Source organism: Montipora capricornis, chromosome 3 (assembly GCF_036669925.1).
Source record: "Montipora capricornis isolate CH-2021 chromosome 3, ASM3666992v2, whole genome shotgun sequence".
Taxonomy (NCBI): domain Eukaryota; kingdom Metazoa; phylum Cnidaria; class Anthozoa; order Scleractinia; family Acroporidae; genus Montipora; species Montipora capricornis.
This window is the reverse complement of record NC_090885.1, coordinates 38,067,444-38,092,443: the sequence shown is the minus strand read 5'-3', so window position 1 is coordinate 38,092,443 and position 25,000 is coordinate 38,067,444. Positions and strand designations below refer to the sequence as shown.

Below are 25,000 nucleotides of genomic sequence, written 5' to 3'. Positions count from 1 at the left end.
GACCGTATTCATAAATGGCGGCTAAGTAATTATTCTTTTGCCTTTATGCTAATCATCCTAACTAGCCTCGTAAACACGAGCAAAATTCCAAAAAATTTTTGTTCCAAAGTGAGGCTAGTTAGGATGATTAGCACAAAGACAAAAGAATAATTTCTTGATCGCCATTTATGAATACGGTCTATATACAATCTGCCTGGTTGTGATTTACTAAAAAAAATATGCAGACCTTAAATATGGGTTTCCCTGTTTTGTTTCTTCCGTTTCTTCATCACTGTCCGTATCCAGCGTACGCTTTCATCCTCCGTTGTGTCGGTTTCTTCCTTGTAATCATACCGGTAAGAACCTACCAACATAAACATTTGTTAAACAAAGCAAGAAGCGAAGGGGAGCTTTCAAATTTCGTCAGACTTTGGCCCGTTTCAAACGTCGAACTTTACATGTGCCGAACCTTATGCAAATGAGAAAAATTGTTTTGTTTTCGCTCATTTGCGTTAGAATCGGCACATGTAAAGTTCGACGTTTGAAACGGACCTTAATAGACTTTTTTGATTTTGAAAGATGAAGAGTTTACCATTTGTATCCGACTGAGCAACAGTCATCATTTTTTGCGATTCATCGCTGAAGGGAAGAAAGAATGGCAACTGTTCAACTCCACAAGAGACTACTGGAAAGCGAAGTAACTGGGTAGTACAGGACTTACCTGTCCGATATATTAATGCAGGGAATGGCCGCCATATTTAGAGCAGAGCGACCAAACCCGAAAGCACATGTTTCACATGATATACCGCTGACCGACATTCGGCGTTCAGCAAATTACCCCTGCCGTGCTGGGATGGCAAACGGTTTCAACACGTTATCAACCGCGCAGCGGTGGCTCAGGTGGTTGAGCACCGGGATGCCATGCGGTTGTGAGTTCACTCGGAATTTTCAAATAACCGAAGAGAGAGTGCTGCCTTTGTAATAACCTATGCAAAGGGTTAGACTCTCTAGTCTTCTCGGATGAGGACGATAAACCGAAGGACCTGTCTCATTGACCCTTCAATGTTCATGACTCGGTGGAACGTAAAAGAACCCCAACACCATGATACGTGGTTTGCAAGCGATCCCTAAAGACACAGGTGACGATGCTGCAGTGTACAATTACTGGTTGACGGACAAAAGGAGCTAATCAGGAGGATTTTTTTGTTTTTGTCAACCAACATGGTTGCGATGACGTAACCTGAAAACCACCTATTCGCAAAGAGTAGGGCATGGAGTTCCCGGTGTTGTGGTCTGTCCTCTGTGGTATCATGGCTGGAAGGGTACATGCTCAGAGATACTGGTTGTTTACCATTTACAAGCGAAAACCGGTTGGTACTAGGTTTTGTTTAAATGGAAAGCAAAAACTCTCGAATGGCAAATTCAGTTGGGATTGGCGAGTACCCCATTTACACAATTCGTTCAAGTTCACCATGAGAGTCTGGAGCGAGGCAACATTATGAGGGAATGCAAATTTTTTTCCGTTCGGAAAATTGGGCTTCAAATGTTGAAGCTGTTTGCCCGGACCCTAGCTCAAGTTCCCAATAGGACATTTGCATGATGACGCAATTTGACTACAAGTACCAGAATCCTTCAGGTGTTGCTTGTCTCCTGCTAATTACAGCTATTGTTACCCCAATGGGAATACAAAATTTCAATAAGAAAAGAAAAACAAACTTCTGGTAGTTGTAGTCAAATCACGCCATCGTGAAAGTTCCTATTCAAATCTCCCGGGGTTTAGATTCTTTGTGTATTGTGTTTGCACGATTCCAAAAAGGTTTGAGCTGGGTACAACATTGGGGTAGACTTTCGTATACCGGAATAAAATGGCGGAGGACAGAAGAACCATTGTTATTTCCATTAGGCCTTGCTGATTAGGTATTCTTATGTTCGCTTTGTTTTTTTGTTTCATGGACATCAATTATTTCGGACCCGGTATATGAAAGACCAGCCCAACATTGAGTTAGCCGACTACGTCTATTCACTGAAACAATAACGAAAGGAATCTATAAGAAGGCCTATAGTGGAGAAAAACTAAGTAAAGTAATTTTCATTAAGATCACCTTCAAATTTCCTAGATTCCAGAAGACGGTCGAATACATAACGAGATATCAGCTTTGGTGGTCAACGTGTTCCACAGGCCATTATTAAGTGGTAGTTGCAAAGCAAAGTTTTAAACAGAAATGTTTAGTACTCGCACTTTCATATCACACAATGCCTCTTTGTGTATACGTAAACACCGACACGCTGACTTACTTGCATTTTTTATAGAAGTCGTTTTGTTTCCACTTGCTTGCAAACTGCCTCGTTCCAACAGATCTGAACGATTTCAAGAAAGCTGCAAATTCTTATTTTGACGAAATGCTGGGTCTTGGCGCAACAAATCTGCGCGAGCACTTCTCGATTGAGGAATTAACCACAGGTAGTTCATTGCGCACGGTGTGATAGAAAGCCTGGCTGGATAGATTAGGACTGATTCTCAGTATTTAAGTTGGAGAACATTTTACGTGGAAGAAGCAGTTTCAGTTCAGAATTTGTTTGATCCAATTCAAAAGAGTTTTCTTGCGTCCGCGGAGCCTCAACCGCGCGCAAAACTGTTGCTGAGACAGTTAAGGTGGCTTACTACACTTTTCCGAAGAAAATTATCAAGATTTTGAATCTGTGAAATTAAAGCAACAGGATGTCTCTTCTGAAGTGTTAGTCATTTTGACACAAAACAACAAACAAATGAATGCAAATCAGGGGAAATGCTAAATAGAGTGACCGAGCTCGTGGAGGGGGACTGGAAACTAGACATTTCAAAGGCCTTTTTTTCAAACCTAGCCGTACGACCAGGGTTAAAATTTTGAGAATAAGTGAACAATATGAACACGAAGCCGTCAGCATTGTTTCAAAAAAAGATCTATCACAGAGGTTTTCAGTTATTATCAAAATAGACGAAAATCGACGTTTTTGCCATTTGCAAAAAAACTGTCTGACAGATTTAACTATATATTTCTACGCATGATAATTTTTCGCGCTTAGAAAATCCTGAAATCTTAGGGTGGGGTCGTACATCTAGTTTTGAGAAAAAGGCCTTTAAAATTTCTAGTTGCCAGTCCCCCTCCTGGCGCTCGGTCACTGTATTTAGCACTTTCCCCTGATTTGCATCTATTTGCAGGGTAAAATTACATTTGACATCAATTGCAGTGACTAACACTTCAGAAGAGACATCGTGTTTCTTTAATTTCACAGATTTCAAATCTTAATCTTTTTCCTCGGAAAACTGTGGTAAGCAACCTTAAAGTTATCCGTCATCACACTCATGCAACCGAAAGGGCAAACTTCTTCAGTATGCATCATGACACAAGACATATGCTCAAACCCATGTCAGAGACAAAGTCGAATGCGCATTTGTCTTCTTTGGTTTCGTCGCTTGCTTCTCGTCAATATCTGCGTTAACCTCTCTACTCTGAAAATCCATACTTCTTAGGGAAGGAGAGGTTGAAAACTTGACGAGAAGAAAAAGTTATAGGCGATGCAACCTTTAAACATGAGCTTAAAAAAAACCATTTTATCAAAGTGTCCGTCCTTTTGTTTTTTATCTTTTTAATCAGATGCTTTGAGTAAGATAAAGACGATAAGCTCTTGAAATAATAAAAGGCAATTTCCCAAGCATTCGTCCATGGGCCTTAGAAATTCCTAATTTGGTGAGGAAATTCATAAAGATATCGGTGAACAGTTTTGAGTCTATTTTCTTCAAATTCTTGGCAGCAGTTTCGTTTCAAAAATTCAGTTCACTTCAGAAGGTTAGTTACAAAAGATTTTATTCCAATCCATGGCTCACTGAAAGGTAATGAAACGGAAGGGACATAATCCAACTTCTAAGTGTTTTCACCCAGTCCTTGTTTTCGAAACCAACATAAATATTGAATTAAGTATTTTTTACAAATGAGGAAAGAATTGCGGATTGCCAAAACCTGAAACCAACCGTCTCAAAATAACTTGAATCAAAACGAAAAACATTGCTGTAGAGGAATTTCAAAAGTCTTGCAAATTCTTACACTCAGTAAAAACCTAAACCAAATTCAAATCAAACTTTGGAGCGTTTAACACAAACCTCGTCAGGGGATTCGCCGAGCAGAAAAGCAACACCTGCACACTTGTCACGGGTGACTTCTTGTCAATGATGTAACGATGGATTCTCGCGTTTCTATTGGCTAATTGGTCACACGCGCCCTTGTGATTGCCACCTGTCATGTTAGTGTTTACACCCTTACGTAGCCAACCTTACCATCGTTCCAAAAGGGCGATTAACGTACTCTCTTAGGAATTTGGTAATTTTTAATTCATAGACGCTTCGCAGATCGTTGTTTTAACTGGGGTGATCTTTTGTCTGAAATCTTCAGGGATTGAAGGTAAATTTTTCCTTTTACAAACTACAAATTCCCCGTTGCCTCTTTGTTATACTTTGCTCAAATTTGTGGACTGCTCTGATCTGGAATAATAGCAGATTTGTGCTGCAGCGTCTACGAACCTACATTATCACTTGTCAACTAATCATTGAGGTCAAATACATTAACTTAGACAGCCTTTTCTGGGGAAGTGTGACGAGCGTTGCGCATGGTTTGAATAATCCTCTTATTTTCTCGTTCTTCTTAGGCGTTAAAGCAAGCCCTGAGGACGTACCAATATTTTTAACGAAGGTGGGTGAATTAGAAGATGTTTAACCCAGCGAGACATATGTGGCTTGACGACTGGTGACTTAACTCATAAACAGAAAATATCACCCGTTGATAATGTCCTTGGTTAAGCGACCATGATACAATACAATGCGAGAGTCGTATTATTATGGTACTTGACGTTATATTATTCCAATTGCCGTTTCCTGGCGTATAATTTCCATTTCTCCCTTCGCAGTAATTGAGTGAAGGCACCAGCTCCTCCTGTATAATACGGGTCTTCAAACCAACAAACGTCACGCAGGAAGTTTCTATACCGAAACGAAAATGAATTTCGGCTGATTAACTTGATTTCATTTTCATTTTCGGGAGTCAGTTAGTCAATTGTCTCTGCTAGCAGGAATTAACTCCCATTTTGTGTCAAGTCCTGCAAGCAGACAGGTGACCGGGGAATATAAATCCGGCAGTAGGTTGGATATTTCAGTGGTCCAGGCACCACGTCGCCTGAATCCGACTTTTGCAAGTTTACTCAGTTTATTTTAGTTCGTTTAGTTGATTTATAGTTTGATATGTAAATTCAAAGCTGGATTATGAAGTCCTGCGATCAACATCCCTAAAAGCAATATTTCATAACTGGTTGAGCGCTAAGCCGTATTCCAACACTGTTTTCATGAAACGATAACGATCCTCCCACATAGAGCCCATACATTGCTGCTGGTGGAAGGTCAGCACTCTCCATTCCAAGAATTCAATCACAGCTTCGTCTTGCTAGGTTCGGTGACTTTCTTTGGTCATTGCATGATTTTCAGATGCAGACACTATGGCACTAAAACGAGACTAGTTTTTTTTCATGAAGTACTTATTCAGTTGCTCAATTCACAACGTCGTTTGTCAAAACTGTTTTATTTGAATCATAGACATTTGCGTGAAGGCTTTCAATGTTGATAGATCATTATGATCTTTATTGCCCGCAAGGCACTCATGATGCAATGTGAGATGCAACTTGAGTGAGTAATGGCGCTGATTCGTTTCCGGTGTATTAAAAACTTTACGATTTACATAAAATTCAAATATCGGAGTCCCAAGCAATCTAAGGGTGCGTTCGATTGACCGTATTCCGGAATAGGAATACATGGAATATAAGTTAGAAATCCTTCGTTTTTACGGACATTCACATTAAGATTTTCAAATATCTGCTAAAATGCTATTTTAAACATATTTTTGTTATCCTTGCTGCTTCGAAACGCGCCAAACGTACCGTTTTAATCATCACTCCACGTATTCTTATTCCGGAATAGGGTCAATCGAACGCGCCCTTAATTTCTAAGTCCGACGTAGCGTCCGTCGTTCAACAACTAATTAAACCTTGTTATCGGAATAGCTACAATCTTGGACAAAAAGGGTTGAGAATATTAAAAACAGGGGCTCCTTTACACACTACGCCCTCAATATCGCACCCTAGCAGCAGCCATCCCCCACCCCCCCTGATCAATGTTGATAAGCCCAGGATCGACATGGTTTGTTTCATGTAGCAACATTGATCAAGGGGGTGGGGGGCAAAAAGAGACCTCGTTTTTCATACGTGTGATCCCAGTTAGTCCAAAAGCAGAATTTTCTCAACAATTTTGTCCAAGGTTGTAGTATAAACGAAAACAAAAGCTTGCTTTTGTTTTTCACCAAGGCATAAGTGGTCCGACCACGAAGAAAACGCACGTTTTGACGGTAAATAGGTGAATGTTAACTTGTTTTTCTCTTTTCAATCAAACAGCGGACCGCTGATCAAGATGAGGACACGAGTTACACTTTTGCTGTGCCTTACGATACTGGCCCTAACACAAGGTAACGATTTTTCAATTTCTCCATTTAGTCAGTCTTAAACAGCCTTAAGGTAATTCCCATGAAAGTGACGTACTATCCAGATTTTTTTTTAAACTTGGCACAATTGATATTCATACACAGGACATTTAAAAAATGCAATAAAAAGATGAGGTCACCGAGCTCGTTTTTGCACTGTATGCCCGTTATTACCGAATTTCGCGAGAAGCCTTCGCAACTAGATCAACCGGAAAAATTGTTGTCATGTAGCAAAAGCTACTGAATATTACTGAAAACTTGAACCTGCTTGTTTGTCCGGGCTATAATCTTTAAGTACAGTGATTTCAAATTGCTTAATCTTGCAAAGAAATGTAAGCAAATTGGACCGCTACAATCATCACCTTGCACTCGGTATCAGGCTCCAAATGCAGTTTCGCGTCATTTATAGGTAAATACTACAACTTCTGCTAACCAACTTTTTTTCTCCTTAATATGTGTTTTCCGTGTACCTATTACGAGTAAATAAAATCATTTAAAATGGGGGACGGGGGGGGGGGGGGTTCAACGCTCGTTTCTTCGCAACACGATGACAAATGGATGGCAAAGGGGCAATTTCGGCTTCAAAATGATCATTTTCCGCGAAAGGACTAGGGATAGTTCGAAAACAACACCTTAACCGAGAGGAAATATCATGATTGCACTTAAAAGCTCTTGAACAGCAAAAGCGGCCCTTGTTGCCTTTCTTCAGATGGCCGGCGTGAAACCCAGCCATCTCCGAAGTCGCTATGTTATGCGCAGTATGACATGCGCGGTGCAAAACAAGGGAATCCCCTTAACTGAAGTCAATCTTATGAAAAAGATGGTCTTCTGATGCCAAGAGAAACGCATTTGCTTTTCTAGCGCCAAGACGCAGGGTCACCTTTTCTTTGGTGGTTTACCCAAGCGTGGGACTGCAAATATGATGAGGGTATGGATGGGGTTAACTGATAGCTGAGATTCGGCCAAAAATTTAACTGATAGCTGAGAATTGTTGAGGTGTTTCTTAACTGTTAGCTGAGAAATGGGCGAAAATTCAGCTTATAGCTGAGATTCCAGCATCCCCATCCCGACCCTCTGATAAAGCTCAGTGTTTGACGGTCACATTTCCATAACAAGTTTTGGACTTGAAAATATTTGACTTAAGTACTCACTGAGACGGACGTATTTAGTTAGTATAAACTTTGATTACCGATATGATAAGGCCAATATACTGCATCGGCGGCCGCCCTTTTAAAAGAGATCCGATTCTTTCAATTTACACTAATTCTTCATGTCTTCTACCTTTCAGCGGCACCAGACCCCAGTAGACGCCTGCCCGATCAACAAGGACCACAAGATGAACAGGAACAACAAAGAGATCAACAAGATCAACAACAAGGACAGGAAACTGCGCCAGCTCCCGATCAACTGCAACAGCCTGTGGCGAACTATATGGCAGGTCCAGAGGGTACAGACATGAATCAACAATTTATGGCCCCACCCATGGACCAACAGATGGCCTCACCAATGAACCAACAATATATGGCCCCACCAATGGACCAACAAATGGCCCCACCAATGGCCCCACCAATGGCCCCACCAATGGACCAACAGATGGCCCCGCAAGTTAACCAACAATTTACGGCCCCATCAATGGATCAGCAGGTTGCTCCGCCTTTGGATCAGCAAGCGAACCCACAGCTGGATCAGCAAATCGCTCCGCCAGCTGACCAACAGGCTCCGCCACAAACGGACCAACCAAGCGATCAGCAAATGGACTGTTGTTCGCCAGGACCAAACTGCTTTAATCCTTGTGCTCCCCCTGCGGCTCCTCTTACGTTTGCTCCACCACCACCACCACCACCACCACCTCCTATGCCCGCTATTGGTATGGCCGGATGCTGTGACCCATCTATCATGCCAACTTGTCCAAACCCTTGTCCTCCACCTCAGCCACCTCATCCACCAAGAACAGCATACGCACCCTACCCTGGTAGGTCCAGATTGATTTTGTTGAAACTGTAGCGAATTTACGGTCCGAACGCGACTATGAAAACAGCGGCTAGATTGTGATATGGAAGCAATGGGCAGAATGAAACGAACAAACTTAGGGAGATGCATTAACCCTGAACTCGATAGATTTGATGACAATGCAGGCTTCGAGGAGCTGTGGGAAGCATCTTTGTTTCCGGCAGTCGTTACTCCACCAGATACCCCGCAGCTTTACAACCTGACCAGTGTAGGATGCAGCTCTATTGTGTTTAGGGACTCATTGCTTCCGTTTTTCATCTTTATATCATAAGCTCAATAGGGCCGTTTATACGAGAGAAAATAAGCCGAGGCTTACTCTGGCCGAGGCGTACATAATACGCGAAAGGAACTATTTATACGAGTATAAACTCGAAGGCCAGGATAAGCCGCGGCTTGAGAAAGCCGTGAACGTAGATTTTGTACTATTCATACGTGGTGTTCGCGTGTTATGTAAGCCGCGGCTTATTTTCTTTCGTTTAAACGGCCCTATTAATTCACGCATTTTGATCATGTAATACGTATTCTCACGTATGGTGATGAGAGGACAGACGCATAGCTGACGTCACCATCAAAAACTTTTAATTATATATCTTACGTAAAACAAAGACATTTTGACGTCATTTGCAATCTATTACTGAACAAACGGCACGCTTGTTAAGCCCATTGTTTTCTGAACCATTTACGAGAGCCGTTGTAATAGCTGCTTCCTGAGCGGTTCTTTGGTCGTCATCTCTGCTTCGGTGTTGTTAAATTGCCGCTGTATTTAACCCCAGTTTCCCCCGAGAAAGCAAAATATGCACGTGAATCATTTCAGTAATCTCAGACAGTCATGAGATAATTAACCCTGAGGTTTTCTAAAATGTTTTGGGTTAAATTTGTTTTTCCCCGACTCCTGCATATTATTCCACTCATTTTTCAGTTCCTTCATAAAGTTGTTGAGATAGATTAACATCCAACATGTATCCTTAGTTTATTCTAGTTTCGTCGTCAATTTGAAAGCGCCCCAGCTAAAAGACTTTTTCTCTTTCTCAGGTGAAATTACAATGAAAATGAAGCAGCCATGGAAGTCTCAACTCGCAGATCACTCTTCCCCAGCTTATAAAATCCTTTCGGGCAACCTTGCGACTGCGGTAAGTACAAACACCAAAGATTAGTGAGCTTACGCAACAGGACGGCAAAATGACGAAAAAATGTCGCGTAAGATTGGGAATGCACAGTCTCGCGCGACATTTTTTTCGTCATTCAGCCGTCCTGATGCTTAAGCTCCCTAATGATGCAACGTGATCGCATCTTCATCGGTTGCCTACAATTGAACACCACTGACCGATCTGAAATGACCCTACACTCTTTTAAACTCAATTACCCTTTATCCGCATTACACAGATAAGCTTTGTGTAAACGGATGCAATGTTGACCAACAACTCCCAATTGGGAGTTCAGTTTATGAAATGACGCCTGCGGCAACCAAAACGCCACTTCAAAGTATAACTTAGCAATGCCTTACGTATTTTACCTTGTTCAGGTTGTACAATATGAGCCAAAAACCCACAACTTAATTAGTGCGAACGGCTTTCGTTATTTCACGTTGTTGTTTTGCAGAGTATGGAAAATAAACGTTACAAAATGTGTTGAATGTGCAGCACGATAATTCGCCTCTCTATAAGCCAATAATACTATTGTTTTCTGGTGTATTTTGTCGCTGTGTCTGACGTCCATTCTTAAACTCCCTAATAATGTCCGATCAAGAGAACGTTAGGCAAGAAAGCAACTCCCCATATTAGATCCTCTTACGATGAAAATTAGTTGAAATCTATTAGAATCACTCCGTGTCATGTACGCTCGATTACCAGCCGCTGTTTCGGGAAATGAGCCAGCGCTCAGTCCTGAAATTCTCGGGGAGGTACCTGAACTCGAGTGAGAGGCGGAAATCGAGCCTGCGTGTCATGCTGCGTGATTATTTCAATGACGAACGACACGACCCTATTGATCAGCAAGAGTGAAAATGGACCGCGCGGTCATGGGACCAAGAGATAAAAATAACCTTCGTAGCACGGGCTCAATCTAAAAATAAATTATAAATAATCATCGTATGACACTGGGATCCGCTGTCTTACCTCATTCTCTCTTGGTCTGATACAACTGTTTGCAAACACTGTCACATGTGTTGGGAGTCGTTGCGCGAAGTTTGTTGAAAAGGGTCAATATTTTGATTAAACAAACCCTGCAATTTTCCTTGTCCTTGGCGTAACACGGTTGGATCGGTTTGGGGAGCCATCCAAGGGATGAATGCATTTGTAAATCGTTGTTTATTCCATGCATCAAAAGAATCCATGCTGAAAGAATATTACTTATTGGACTTTTATCTCTTTCTATGCATTTGTAAAGTTTCACGTTTGTTTGAATCTTTTAATAAGGACCACTATTATTACTGCTGTTATCATCATCATCATCATCATCATCATCCCGGGGATTCGCACGTGGAATTTACAATTAATTAATGCAAAATTAATTTTCTTGCAGGTTAAAATAGCTCTACGAAGAGAGGCTTATATCAGCAATATATACTTCAGGTAGTTCTAATCGAGGTTTACATGCGTTCGTTACAGTTCCTACATACCAAATCAATAGAAGTACCAGGGCGTGACCCATTTGGGCAATCCTTGTGCTTTAAATTTACGTAATTCGAAGACTCTCGTCCCACTCTGTCTTGGAACCAAAATCAAGGAACAACATGGATCGCAATCCATTGTTTCAGCAAATTGAAATACCACAGTTATAATTGATTATTGCTCCATTTGATTCTAAACGAAAAATTTAGCAAGTTTTTGGGATTCCCGTTTTCACGTTAAATTCTTCGAGAAAAATGTTTCCTTCTTTCTCAGAAATATCTTAACGAGACTGCTAAGAATTCTCAGTCGCAAAGCACTCATACAAATCAATTTTATTACCTTAATTTCAAAGGGAAGGGTACGTACCTGGAAATCCTTCAACTATGCCAATCACAGTTGCTCACTTTATGGTCGATGGTGGTTCAGATGATGCCTCTCTTCTACAGCAATCAGTGACGCCAGATGAGTCGCTGGGAGATGGACTTAAAGTCTACAAAGACTCATTTAACGCCTACTAAAAACAGCGAACTGCTGACGGTAAGGTGTGATGACACATTTCACTTAAAATTGGTTGTGCGTTTTCTGCTTTGCGTCACTTTCCCAACCAATCAAAGTCTTACTTCGGGCTCTGATTGGTCCATTTCCTATCGCTTTGTGTCGAGACGAAAACATGACACAACACCGTGAAAACCACTCAAATGACCTCGATACCCCCCAGAGAAATTATTTTCTGTTACAACTGCAATGGATTCTTTAACAATCATTCCATGGATACACGTTGGCTGGGCGCAATCAAACACGGTGACACTGACAATCGAAATCCGGTGAGCGAATCAAAATATTCGAGGATGGAATTCAAGAAAAAATGTTAGTTTAACAGAATTGGACTGTTCGACGTTTAGTAACGATATGCGCAATTTTTAAACTCGACTGTACTCTTCCTTTATTTTGCAGGAAAAGACTTGCAGCGCAACAGATGACAGAAGCGAGAAACACCTCGCGATGCCATATTCGCGATGGACACTGCACCCTCTTGTACATAGAGTTCAAATCGACCGACACTGTTTTCTAGGGTTTTGAAAATCCGGTGCAATTGTAACAAATACACATTGCGCTGAAGAACGTGTATATTACGAGGACATTACGCGACATTATTAAGGATGAAAATTTTGTTTTGAGGAGTAAAACAACAGCTGTATTAATTACTACACATTCTTTATTAACGCAGCATGTATTTCGTTTCACAAGGATCGTAATGTTGTACAAAAAATGCTTCCTACAATTGCATTATTAATATCCTAGATTTGACAATTTCTAGGTAAGTTAGATTTCTGGTTCAAGTTTAGTGATTGCAAGATATAAATCATACAGTGTCAAATACAGTGCGCGATTCTTAATAACACGATAGCGTACTTTTGCGTACAGGGAATTAACTTCCTAAATTTCACGAGTTCAGATGTTTTGTAACATTTTGGGCACTAAACTACCGTTCAACAACAGTTAGGAGGCCTTTTAACTTTTGATGACTTTGTGAACCAAGCCTATGGTCGTCAAGAAGAATAAAATTAATACAAATTTGCTTTATCAACTTGCCTATCAAGCACAATAACCTCTTACGTGAAAGTAAGCGAAGTTAAAAAACACGAAGTGCATTATTTGCGAAAACTTGCTGTGAACGAATTCGTTTAATGAACAGCATGCAATGTTTCGGGGGTTTCTACTTGGCAACACTAGCCTTGTTGTTTTTTCCTTTCCCCTTGTTTGATTTAATACGAAACGCATCACTATGCAACTTGCTTGCAGCGCTGTGAGAGAGCGGAGGATACAAAGAACAAAGACACCTTATCAAACTCTTCTAGAGCACTTCTTAGTTGATGATACGTTTGAAATTAATCGACCCCATTTTCTTTTGTCCATAGAGCACTTCAATGTAGTTAGTAATACATGTGAACAAAACACAAAAAAAGGGAACACAACACAACTAGAACCTTAAAACGAAGCTGAGGGACTGTGCTACTCCAAAGCATGCTTAATACACGCTTCAGCACTCTAGGCTTAGAGCGAGCTAGCTAGGAATGACAGTAATCTCAGTTTAGCATTAACCCCTCTGCTTCGTACAGCTGCAGTTGATATACCAGCTAACACACAGTGCATTAGCTTCCACACTAGTGACCTTAATAATTTAAAACTCTGGATGGGATCTTGCATTTTCGAAGACCCCGAAGCACACAGTTGGAGCGGAAAGTTCCCGAAAGACTAGGATAACATGAGATAACATCCACCGAAAACACTTCTCCCTTTGCGGCGAAACTGCACGAAGTAAACTGGTTTCTTAATCAGATTAAGTTTGAAGATGAAAACAAACGAACCCGCAGATATCCACCAGACTAACGAGGCAAGCTGCTAAATCCCCAAAATTTAAGAGTATTTTTACGGCAGTACTCAATACAATCACCGTAACGCTAACCGTGTGGAATCGGTTTCTGGACGCAGATACATACCCCTGATCTGTAGCTAAACACTAAAACGTTGTACTCTCTGAACTGAATAACCACCTTCGTAAATCTAATTTTTGTATCCGATACCCATGATTTTCCTTTCGTGTGTATTCAGTTCCATTAGGGTTGGGAATATACATTGTGCAAAAAGGAAGGATGCGTGGCATAAGGTTTTGTTGAATGTCATCTAACGTAATCCGAAATACTTCCCCTGGGTACCGGAGTCTTAATGGACCATTTTTAAACAACTCGGCAAATGAGGACTCCGGATTGCATTTGTTCCCATTTACCTGCACTCACAACGATTTTCCGAGTCACTTTTTGCTGGCTTAACACATTAATTCCCAGACCCCTGCTAGCTGCCTTCATAATTGATTTAACTCCTTTTTACACAGTCAGCCCTGCTCACGTTTGGAAAGAAAATTGGAAAATAGAAACAAAATGTGGGAAATGTTGAGCTTCAATGTTGCACTTGGAATACTCACGTCTCCAAAAAACACTCTGATGCCTTGACGGACACAAGTGTTCCCAGAAACTTTCAATCCTTTACACCCTTGCTTTTGGTCTTACTCTAGCCTCCATTCAATGCTTTAAGCCCTGGTAACCATCTCTGTACTGAATTAGTGAAAACGGCTGATTTGACCTTTCCGGTAGCACTCTCTGTGGGAAGACAGTGCTAATATCGACTGACCGATCAGTCCACACCCGTCCCTGTCACGCCACCATATCTATTCCTCCATCTGGTTTGAGTATCCCTGTTCCATTGCTTGAAGCCTTTAAAGAGTTGTTAACTTCTCGTCGAAATATTGATAAGTTCTGCGTAAACCTGAGTGGAATCAAAGATACTGTATGAGTATCGGTACTTCGACGCAACCTTTGACACCTGCAAGTACTGAATGCACTTTTAAAATAAACTTAACTAACACCAAGGATTAGCTTAATCCGGCTCACTATTTTCTTATAATACGCAGAGGAGGAAGCCGTCTTCAATTAGATTAATTTAATTCTCCAATATTGTTTTCGTGTAGAGCAAATGCGGATTAGGCCTTCCAAATAAATGACGCGCAATTTATATGCCTTACGATTTTCACGAGTCTGAGGCCTTCCCTCACGCTGGGAATAAAAAAATAAAAAAATAAAAAAAAATTAAAAAAAAAAAAAAAAAAAAAAAATAATAATAATACTTTACGGAGCCTCCCAATCACGGTTTTTTCCAGACCCAATAGAGAGATTAAGCATGACGTTTACGGCAGGAAACGGCAGGCTCCTGCTTGTCATAAAAGCGTGAAAATTATCTCATTTTAACTTGTCTCGTTCCTTTGAGAAGTTGCTTGATATATGAAGCTAACAGGACAGAAATGAGCTAATATCAAGCAGGGTTCTTCCATCTTTGGCAAAACCCTAATTTCACTCCGACGTTTGCCGTTTGGCGTAAACGTCATGCTTAATCTCTCTATTTTGACTCAAGAAAAGCACTGAAGGTGTGGTTAAATTCATCGAGTTCGAGGGCGCTGTTAAAACGGCCCGCGTTTGTTTTCACAGTTCAATTTAGGGCCAAAAAACAAACAAATTGCCGTTACTTTCAGTACAGCTAGAAAAAAAACGATACTGGCAAGACATTTATTCTTGGTGTCTCGACTTTTGGATCAAGCAACAAAAGCGAACATCGAAATTTAACGAGCTTCAGTGAAGAATTGACTAGTTTAGCACATGTCGTCATTATTTCCATTTGTGACGGCCATAGTTCTGTTCTGTTCTCTGTTTTCTTGGTCCCAATCTCTCTCTAGTGGTTCGTTTCATGTGAAGACTGAAGTGTGATGTCACGCGGAACATCTTATTTTGAAAAGTGACAATTTATTGTCTTTAAAGTGCTACTATGACCAAAAAATCAATTCTTTTTTCTTTGGATTTCAAAACTAAATACTAAGTGACCGAAGTTTTAAGCCGTGATTTCACGACACCTGTTTCTTTCCACTGGAATTTCTCTATTTAATGGTCCGCCATAACGAACTTTAAAATCTTGAAAAAGCTGGATCGAGGACAAAATGACGTCAAAGACTCACTATTCAAGATCCGTGTGTACGCAGCTGAATTAATATGCAGCACGAGAGTTTAAACGCTGAAATGTTAAGCTAGTGAGTAAATGACGTCACTTTCCCTAGATCCAACCCTCTGAGATCCAATCGGTCAGTTTTGGGAACGTGAGTAATAGCGGACCCTGAAATCCAAAACTTACACTCAAACTAAGCAGTCTTTGGGAACATACTTGATTGACCTCTCCCCAAAGGGGCTTTTCAGGGTAAATATCAAAGCTCAAAATTTTGACAGACAGGTGTTCAGCAAACACACTTGTAAAATATGACGAAAATCCAAGTTTCTGTGAGACACATAATTGTTGAAATGTAGAGCATTGGGATATTGAGTCGACTACGACTTTTAAGACTTTAAATTTTGATAACTCAATGCAAAATTCAGAACTACCCCTAAAAATAATGAAGTAAGAGCGAAGGGTAGATTCGAACCTGCGACACGTGCAGATCGCGCTTCCGTTTCGAGCACATTCGTACGACAATTCGGCCGACCAAACGAAACCCGAAATTTAACATTCAGTGAGCACCTGAAACCCCCCCTCCCTATACCTCATTGAGACTTCGTCGTCAATGAGGTAAAAAGGAAGTGATTTTTTTATCATAGCAGCACTTTAAGAGGAAAAAAATTAATGCAATGTTTCATTGTTTCAACATCAGCCTTTTGGAGATAACGACGAGGATCTGCTTTCCAAAAATTCGCCCGAAGAGAGGATTCGATGTTTTTGGAGAAAGCACGTAAGGAAGCGGCGAGATAAAGATGTCGGACGATATAAATGGCAACTACGATCCTTTACACAATTTCAACCTGTCTCAAAACAAAACCATTACCTGTCTCTGTTTTTGGTTATTAGAGATGGTTCCACACCTTCCATGAGATTCCTGAAGCATTGTGCCATGTCTTCCTGTTTTTCGACTGGCTGCATTGCTATAACATTACGCTGCAGCTCTTGAAAATACTGAAACATTAAAAAAAAAAACAACAGCGATAATGCGGGCGAATGAGGACCGCAAGTTTTTATTTCAGCAAAGACTCAAATGCGGAATGACTCACCTTCTCATTCAAGAGTATTAAACCCAGAAGAGGTCTTGACATCGACCACTAGAGGAAGAGACAAAATCTTTTCATTGGCTTACTTCACATTACAATTCTCTTGACCCTAAATAATTTGCTACGAGACCCAGATGCATTTGCAAATCAGCAATGCCTTAACTATGTAATCAATAGCGGAGCTCACACGCCCCAGCGGCGCACCATGGGTAAGATCTTTTGGGAAATCTCTCCATTCGCTATGTCACAAATCCCATAATACAGTTCATTTTGGGGATTTATTTGCAAAACAATGGAAATCCAGTTCACTGAGGCATAACACAGTCCCAAGAGTAAACGACTTGTATTGTTTTTATGCAAAGAAACCCTCAAAACGTATTGCATTATGGGAATGGGAAAGTAGCGAATGCGAGAAATCTTGGTTTTGACGTCACCGTACGCCAGTCCGCCTGCGCGCACAGACTAGGGAACTTAAGCAACGACGACGGCGACGGCACCGAGAACGCCATCTCAAAATATAAATTCGCGTCATTGAAATCACTTTGTAAACATGTCAACCCTTCTTATATGACAAGGGTGTGGTAGTTCCTCAAAAATGACATTGGTCGGAACGGCGCTTAATTTAGGGGAGAAAATGAAACTTTAGCGTCAAGTGCTGACGCTCCCCTTAAAACCTAAAATTTGACTATTTCACGTTGTTGTTTTGCTGACGACGACAAAGAAATGGACAAAAGTGAAAAACGCACGTGCAGGGCGTGCAAAGCTATTGTTTTTGCCTACTAAATATGCACATTTGTGACGTTCTCGTTGCCGTCGCCGTTGTCTTTGCTTAAGTTCCCTACTGTCGGAGTGGAGGCGGGGAGGCAGGGCAGCCTCTGGAGAAGGGAGTGTTCGGCCAATTTTGCCTTGCCGAGTGGATGCGCGCATGCGCAAGGAGTATCGTGATGGGGAAGGGGGGAGTGGGGAAAGAGCGTTGAATTAATAACCGTGTGATGTTCGGAAAAGATGAAAAGGAATAGTGCGAGTATAAGTCATGTTCGGAAGAGAACAAAAGGAATGGTGCGAGTACACTGGAGTATAATGGAGAACTGAGAAGAGTTTACACATCGCCTTTTACCGACGTTTTTATGGCAAAAAGTGAGGTCGGGGGAACCGAGAGTGATGGACTTGCTTTAATACAGTACCATGCTATCATGGCCGGTAGTTCAAGGTTTGCAAATATCGTCTAACGCCTTTCAATCGGGTTGTGCACCGTTATCACATCATTCTTCATCGACAAATTTTACAAACATTTGTAAGCTTAAGCTACTTTTGCTCTTAAATTTGTACTTTCCCTTCGTAAATTAGTTGTAGTTTAATCGTGAAAGTTTCTTAAATTAATAATCTTGTTCTTCGTGAAACCTACAGCAGATTTTCCGGACGAGCCGAAGAAAAATGAGCCTAACTTTGCGTACGCAAACTCTTTGCTGAGAGTCGATCCGCCATTGATGTTAAGTTCTGGGGTTTGATCCACAGTCAAAGTGATAATAGTGAGGAAGCTTTTACGGTCAATGAGACGTTGGCGAACTGGCCCGGGTTGCTCGAAGTATGGTTAGCGCTAACCAGTGTTAAATGTCATGGAAACCTACAGGTTTTTATGCCTCTTAACCAACGGTTAGCGCTAACCAGGCTTCAAGCAACCGGTCCCTGAGCCTTGGCCAAACGAGTCGTTGGTGAGAAGAAGAAGAAGAAGAAGAAGGCACGTTGCATATGTTTCCAACAGAATGAATTGAGCTTAGTTCTTCGAATTTCGAGACTTCCCCCGATGAAACTAGTAAGACTGGATAATAAGACTAAGGCTGTTAGGAAGATTGTTCGATCGTACATAAGAAATTATGTCTCTCAATATTCATTTCTTAACTGTTAACATCTGTATGCATTTTATCGAAGTTTATCTCTCTTTGATCGTCAAAGTACCATGCAGGTAGCCTGTGCCGTATTAAATCGCAAACAGCTTTTGGTCAATGACGTCATGGCTATAAAACCAAGATTACTCGCATCGATGGGTTACCGTATTTTCTTAACAATGGTGCTCCGCGCGGAGCTCCGCTAATAAGAAATTACCATTTGTGTCTTTGTTATGTTATTCAAATTATGGTAAGCTCAGCATAAATAACAAAGCACAAACGTTATCTGCTTGTATTGAGAAGATAATTTGAGGTCCTGTGATTTAGAATCAAACCCGGGTCTTTCAAATGAATCATTGGGCATCGTTATTATTATGAAGATTAACTCAACACGAAATGAGGCCATTGTTTAGGGGGTTAATCAAAACAAGTGAATTATTCCAAAATGAAGGCAAAGAAATTCAACACAATTGGCTCGAAATTTGTAACAATAACTGAAAATGGAGAATGGTCCGAATTCATTAGATTGCCAACCAGTCGGAGAAAGTACAAACAATCTGCTTGTTGTGAATAAAGAACAGACAGCAAATGCCAGTACTGAAAAGAATAATTATACAAATAATAATGATATGGATGATTGGTGTGAAATAGAGGAAGGACCATCGGTGAAATGGACACCTTTAATATTACAAGAACCTGATATGACTGAACATGGTAATAATATTTTAAGTGTTGCACTACAACTGTAGGAGAACTGGTCTATTTCTGTTCCTGATAATATTTTGAAGAGTGATGCAATGCCTATTGAGGAAATAGTCAACTTTTTTTGTAGAGTTTAATTCCAGCAAAAAGGATCTCCTCACATTCATGTATTAATCTGGGTTATGGATGCACCCCAGTATGAAAAAAGCTCCAGTAATAACATTGCTATCACATGTATATCACATGCCAAAATTGATGAATCTATTGGAATAGAAGACTGCGAGTCTACTGTTATTGCGCGAAGGATACTACAATGAATCTACGGTATAACAACACTGGAGGAAAAACTCAAAACTTTTTTAATTTATACACATTAAATTTACTTAGATACAATATTAAATTCACTTCGATACACTACCCACATCTATCATCACCATTATTGAAAACAGCATCATCAGCTTTGCAGGGCTATTAAATTGACACCTATCCACGAGTTAGCCATTGGTTCCCTATGTTTCTCACGGAAAATTATATTAGTGAAGAGCAACGGGATAAAGATTAAAGAGCAGAAAAAGCACGAGAGAAGAGGCGACGAAATTTGAGAAATTTAAGGGAAGAAAGCCTCGAGAGAAGGCGAGGAAGGAGAAAAAGAGAAATTTTCAATGAAGAACACCGTAAAGCTGAGAGAAATAAAGCGAGAGACAAAACACTAATTTACAACGGTTTTTCTTCTTAATGCATGCCTAGCTGCCTGAAATATTTTGTAAAACTCGCTAAAACAGGGAGACAATGGCTAACTCGTAAATAGGTGTCAATTTGATAGCCCTGCAAAGCTGATGATGCTGTTTTCAATAATGGAGATGATAGATGTGGGTAGTGTATCGAAGTAAATTTAACATTGTACCTAAGTAAATTCAATGAGTATAAATTAAAGTGCAGGTAGAGTTTTTTCTCCAGTCTCGTTTTTCTCACAAAGTTCATGTTTTTATTATACTATAGATCCATAGAGGAAATTACATGGCCGCTTGGAGATACGAAATTTCTCTTCGAGTGTTGAAAAATTTTTGACGAGTGAGCACAGCAAACGAGTGGAATATTTTTCACACTCGAAGAGAAATTTCGTATCTCCAAGCGGAAGAAGATATTATGTTTTCACGCGAAAGCTCACTTAGTATTTCATTGGTGTTTATATAATAAATTGCAGTATCCTTCGTGCCATAACAGTAACCTCGCAGTCTTCTATTTCAATGGATTTATCAATTTTGGCACGTGATAAACACGTGATATTGATGTTATAATTGTAGCTTTTTTCATACTGGGGTGCATCCATAACCCAGAATAATGCATGAATGCGAGGAGATCCTCTTTGGTAGAATTCAACTCTATAGAAAAAGTTGACTATTTCCTCAATAGGTATTGCATCAATCTACAAAATATTATCATGAACAAACAGAAATAGACCAGTTCTCCTGTAGTGCACTTAAAATATTATTACCATGTTCACTCACTTCAGTCATCAGGCTCTTGTAATAAGGAGTCCACTTCACTGATGGTACTTCCTCTATTTCACACCAATCATCCACATCATTATTATTTCTATTATTATTGTTTTGCGCACTGGCATTTGCTGTCTGTTCTTTACTTACAACAAGCAGATTGTTTGCACTTTCTCTGACAGGTTGGCAGTCTGATGAATTCAGACCATTCTCCATTTTCATTTATTGTTCAAAATTTCGAGCCAATTTTGTTGAATTTCTATGCCTTTATTTTGGAATAATTTACTTGTTTCGATTAGACAAAAGCTAAAAAAAAAAGAGTCGCCTCTGCCACGAACATCAAAATAACGGCCTCACTCCGTGTTGAGCTAATAGGTCATTTCGGAGTTCATGTCTTCATCCTCTTCGAAGCGAGCCTAAGTGCGAAGATTTGGTAAAGCTAATTAGTCCTACTTTACATATGAATGAAAACTAATTTACATAAGAAAAACTTCGCAGTTAGACTCGCTTTAAAGAGGAGGCAAACATTAACTCGGACATGGCCTATCTTCCTAATAATAATGTTGTCCGAGGACTCATCAAATTATCTTCTCAACAGAAGCCGATAACCTCTGTGCCTTGTTATTTATGCTGAGCTTACCATAATTTGAATAACATAAACTCACAATTGGTGATTTCTTATGGCTTAGAACTCCTGATTCGAAGAAACCTACACCGGTATCACACATATGAATGTTTTACTCAAGTTCGAAAGCTGTTTGTTATTTAATACGGCACAGGTTACCTGTATGGTACATTTTTTTGAGCATCAAAGAGATATATAAACTTCGATGAAATCCATACGGATCTTTTAACTGTCAAGACCTGATTATTGAGAGACATAATTTGTTATGTACGATCTAAAAACCTTTCTAACAGCCTTACTCTTTTTATACAGTCTTACTAATTTCCTTGACGGAACTCTCGAAGTTTCGAAGAACTAAGCTTACTTCATTACGTTGGAAACATACATATATGCAACGTGCCTTCTTCTTCTCACCAACGACTCATTTCGGCAACGGTTAGTTCGCAGACGAACGTCACAAAAAGATAAGAATGACAGAATTCCATTCATCCTCACTTTCCATCCTCATAATCACGCAGTCAAAATTATCATTCTTAACAACTTTCAACTACTCCCGAGACTGGTAGAATCTTTTCGCAACCTCCACTTATTTCATTCAAACGCGACAAAAACGTAGGCAACTTTTTAGTTAGAAGCGCGCTCAAAACTAACGAGCAACCCGGCACTTTCAAATGTGCGCGCTCACGATGCAAAACTTCTCCTTTCACTCTTAACACTAGCAAAATATCGGGATCTAAGCGATCTGTTAAGATCACCGATCGTTTCACATGTACCTCCGAAAATGTCATTTATTGCATAACGTGTACGTTATGCAATAAATTATACATTGGCGAGACAGGTAGACGAAAAGGCGACCGATTCCGCGAACACTTCGCGTTGTCGAGAAGACTGACAAGGATGCATCTAAGCCAGTCGCTCGTTAGTTTAATCTCCCTATCTCTGCTATGTACAGTTTAATCTCTGCTATCTGCGGCCTTTCCCTACATCTAGGTACGACGGAAAGCCGCAACAATTTGGAACAAAAACTCATCTTCCAAATCGGCACCCTTAATCCTCACGGTATTAACGAACGCTTTTCATTTAGCTAATTTATTCCTATCTTTCACGTTGCCATGTTATCACCAATAGCGTAGCTCCTACTCTACTATATAAACTACACATAACCCACAATTACTCGATTCGCTGTGACGAGGGGCTAACGCTCGAAACGTCAGCTTTTAGAATCTCTGAACGGTGGCCAATTTACATTATCAACTCCGTTGATAAAACCAAATTCTTGAATTCTCGGGTCACTTCACCAACGTCTCATTCACCGTAAAAGTTTCCTCAGTATTATCACTTTTTTGGCTGTGGATCAAACCCCTGGGCCCGGTTGTTCGAAAGCCGATTAACTTAAATCCAGGATTAGCGTAAACTTTTGTTTCATGTTTTCAACTTTTTGGTTAAAGTTTCTTTTGCTTATTTTTGTTTTTCAAGATCGACATCTACTAATGTAAATTTTATCCAAATATCAGCGTCGAACAGCATTTGGGAGTAGAGGAATAAACTTCTTGGTTAATTTTTAATCTGGGATTAGCGTTAATCGGCTTTTGAACAACCGGGCCCAGAACTACACGTCAATGGCGGATGGACTCTCCGCAAAAAGTTACGCAAAGTTATCCTCATTATTCTTCGGTTCGTTCGGAAAAGTTGCCGTCGGTTTTGCGAAGAACAGAATTATAAATTTAAGACATTTTCACGAACAAACTAAAACTAATTGACGAAGGGAATATGCAATTTAAGAGCAAAAGTAGCTTAATCTTTCAAGAGTTTTTTGAGAATTTGAAAGCACTCACCGTATTATTTGTCGATGAAGAGTGAAGTGATAACGATGCACAACCCAAATGAAATGCGTTACACCATATTTGCAAACTTTGAAGTACCGGCCATGATAGCATGGTACTGTATTAAAGCAAGTCTGTCAATCAGGGTTCCCCCAACCTCACTTTTTACCATAAAAACGTCAGTAAAAAGCCGATAAGAAAACACTTCTCTGCACTCCATCACACTCCAGTATACTCGCACCATTCCTTTCCTTCTCTTCCGAATATCACTCATACTCGCGCCAATCCTTTTCATCTTTTCCGAACATCACCCGATTATTAATTTTTCTAACAGGAACGGTTTAACGCTATGCCCCCCCCCCCCCCCCCCCCCCCCCACCCAGCACGACACTCGTACCTGCGCATACGCGAATCCACTCGTAAAAGCGAAGAAGGCCTGAAACATTTGCAATTCCGTGTTGACAGAGATTCTGGCATATTTCATCAACCACATTATAGGCTTTTTGTGTGAAATGGATGTCCAGCTGAGCTGCTTTGTTTGACTGAAATTGCTGTCGAGTAAGTGAATTACTAGGGCTTTAGCTTGACTTTTGAATAGTAATTTTTGCTGTTGTTCTAGACTGAAGAGAGAGGGTGTAAAGATTATCAGTCAAACGGAAAATGTGAAACAGATTACTGTGCACGTAATTTCAGTTTTAGTTGTTGATTAAAATTTTTGATTATTGTTTGCAAGGCTTGTTTGTTTACTGCTGTCAGCTCAGGTGTTTGATTACTATAAACTGTATACAATTATGACGATTAATTTTGCACTTTATGCAGAAGCATAATTATTTCAACGAATGAAATGATATATGAAATGAATCATACAGTATATTGAACTGCGGATATGAAATCAAGTGAAGCTATGATTCTCGCAGTTATGAACGCAATAGGCCTTTTGCAACTAACGATCACATGGTACAAAATCCGCCATGCTGGAGGGCAAGCTCATTATTATTCTTCCACTGGGACATTAAAACAAAGAGACCTGAACCAGTCAAGCTTGACTTACCTTTGTTTTAATGTCCCAGTGGGGGAATAATAATAATGAGCTTGCCCTCCAGCATGGCGGATTTTGTACCATGTGATCGTTAGTTGCAAAAGGCCTATTGCCAGGCTTCTCTCTGCGATTGCTGGAATAAAGCGATCATAACTGCGAGGATCATAGCTTCACTTGATACTTATTTCCACATATACTATATTGCTTGCTGGGGTTAGAAACGGGAGCTCTGCTTTTAGGCTTGGATAAATGTATAAATATTATCCCACCTGATTTTTACAATCCTCAAACATCACAATGTTTAGTACTGTTGACAGCATCTATAAGAAGTAAAACAATTTGTTGAAGTTTACTTTCAAAGTAAATTTAAGACTTAAAGAGATTTTTAGCAGTTTACCCACAGACATGCAGCCAGACCTTAAATCACGTTGTAATCTCACAGGGGCCATTACAAAAGACAAAAAACAGTTGACCAAAAACTACAAGTGAGACCATAAGACGGCAAAAGGCGGACATACAAACTTCTAAAATATAAGTTAACTTTATCGGTTTATCCCTAAAATTCAGCTGTGCGCTAAATTATTATTGGCATATATTTCAGTGGTATTAGTAAAGTCAGCCTAGACGGCCCGTGGTACAGC

General features: G+C 40.2%; 2 protein-coding genes across 3 annotated transcripts in view; one reads left to right on the top strand and one right to left on the bottom strand.

Annotated features, from left to right (window-relative positions):
* The first annotated feature begins 4,305 nt into the window (after window positions 1–4,305).
* LOC138043055 (protein enabled homolog) lies at window positions 4,306–13,141 on the top strand. Of its 2 annotated transcripts, none has more exons than XM_068889165.1 (8): window positions 4,306–4,415; window positions 4,660–4,703; window positions 6,448–6,518; window positions 7,822–8,505; window positions 9,576–9,673; window positions 11,064–11,113; window positions 11,505–11,689; window positions 12,107–13,141. In XM_068889165.1, the coding sequence occupies exons 3-7, from the start codon at window positions 6,464–6,466 to the stop codon at window positions 11,668–11,670; spliced, it is 1,053 nt and encodes a 350-aa protein (XP_068745266.1). In that variant the 5' UTR covers window positions 4,306–4,415; window positions 4,660–4,703; window positions 6,448–6,463; the 3' UTR covers window positions 11,671–11,689; window positions 12,107–13,141. The 2 variants fall into 2 exon arrangements, with proteins under 2 accessions (XP_068745266.1, XP_068745267.1); XM_068889166.1 differs by having other exon boundaries at window positions 11,505–11,694.
* Window positions 12,351–25,000, bottom strand: part of LOC138043054 (exportin-7-like) — a 47,888-nt gene continuing 35,238 nt past the window's right edge. The window contains exons 32-35 of the mRNA XM_068889164.1: window positions 24,629–24,679; window positions 16,792–16,839; window positions 16,569–16,696; window positions 12,351–14,476 (exon numbers count right to left, since the gene is read on the bottom strand). Of these exons, the coding sequence (XP_068745265.1) occupies window positions 14,365–14,476; window positions 16,569–16,696; window positions 16,792–16,839; window positions 24,629–24,679 (339 nt within the window). The 3' untranslated portion in view covers window positions 12,351–14,364. The remainder of the gene's footprint in view (window positions 14,477–16,568; window positions 16,697–16,791; window positions 16,840–24,628; window positions 24,680–25,000) is intronic.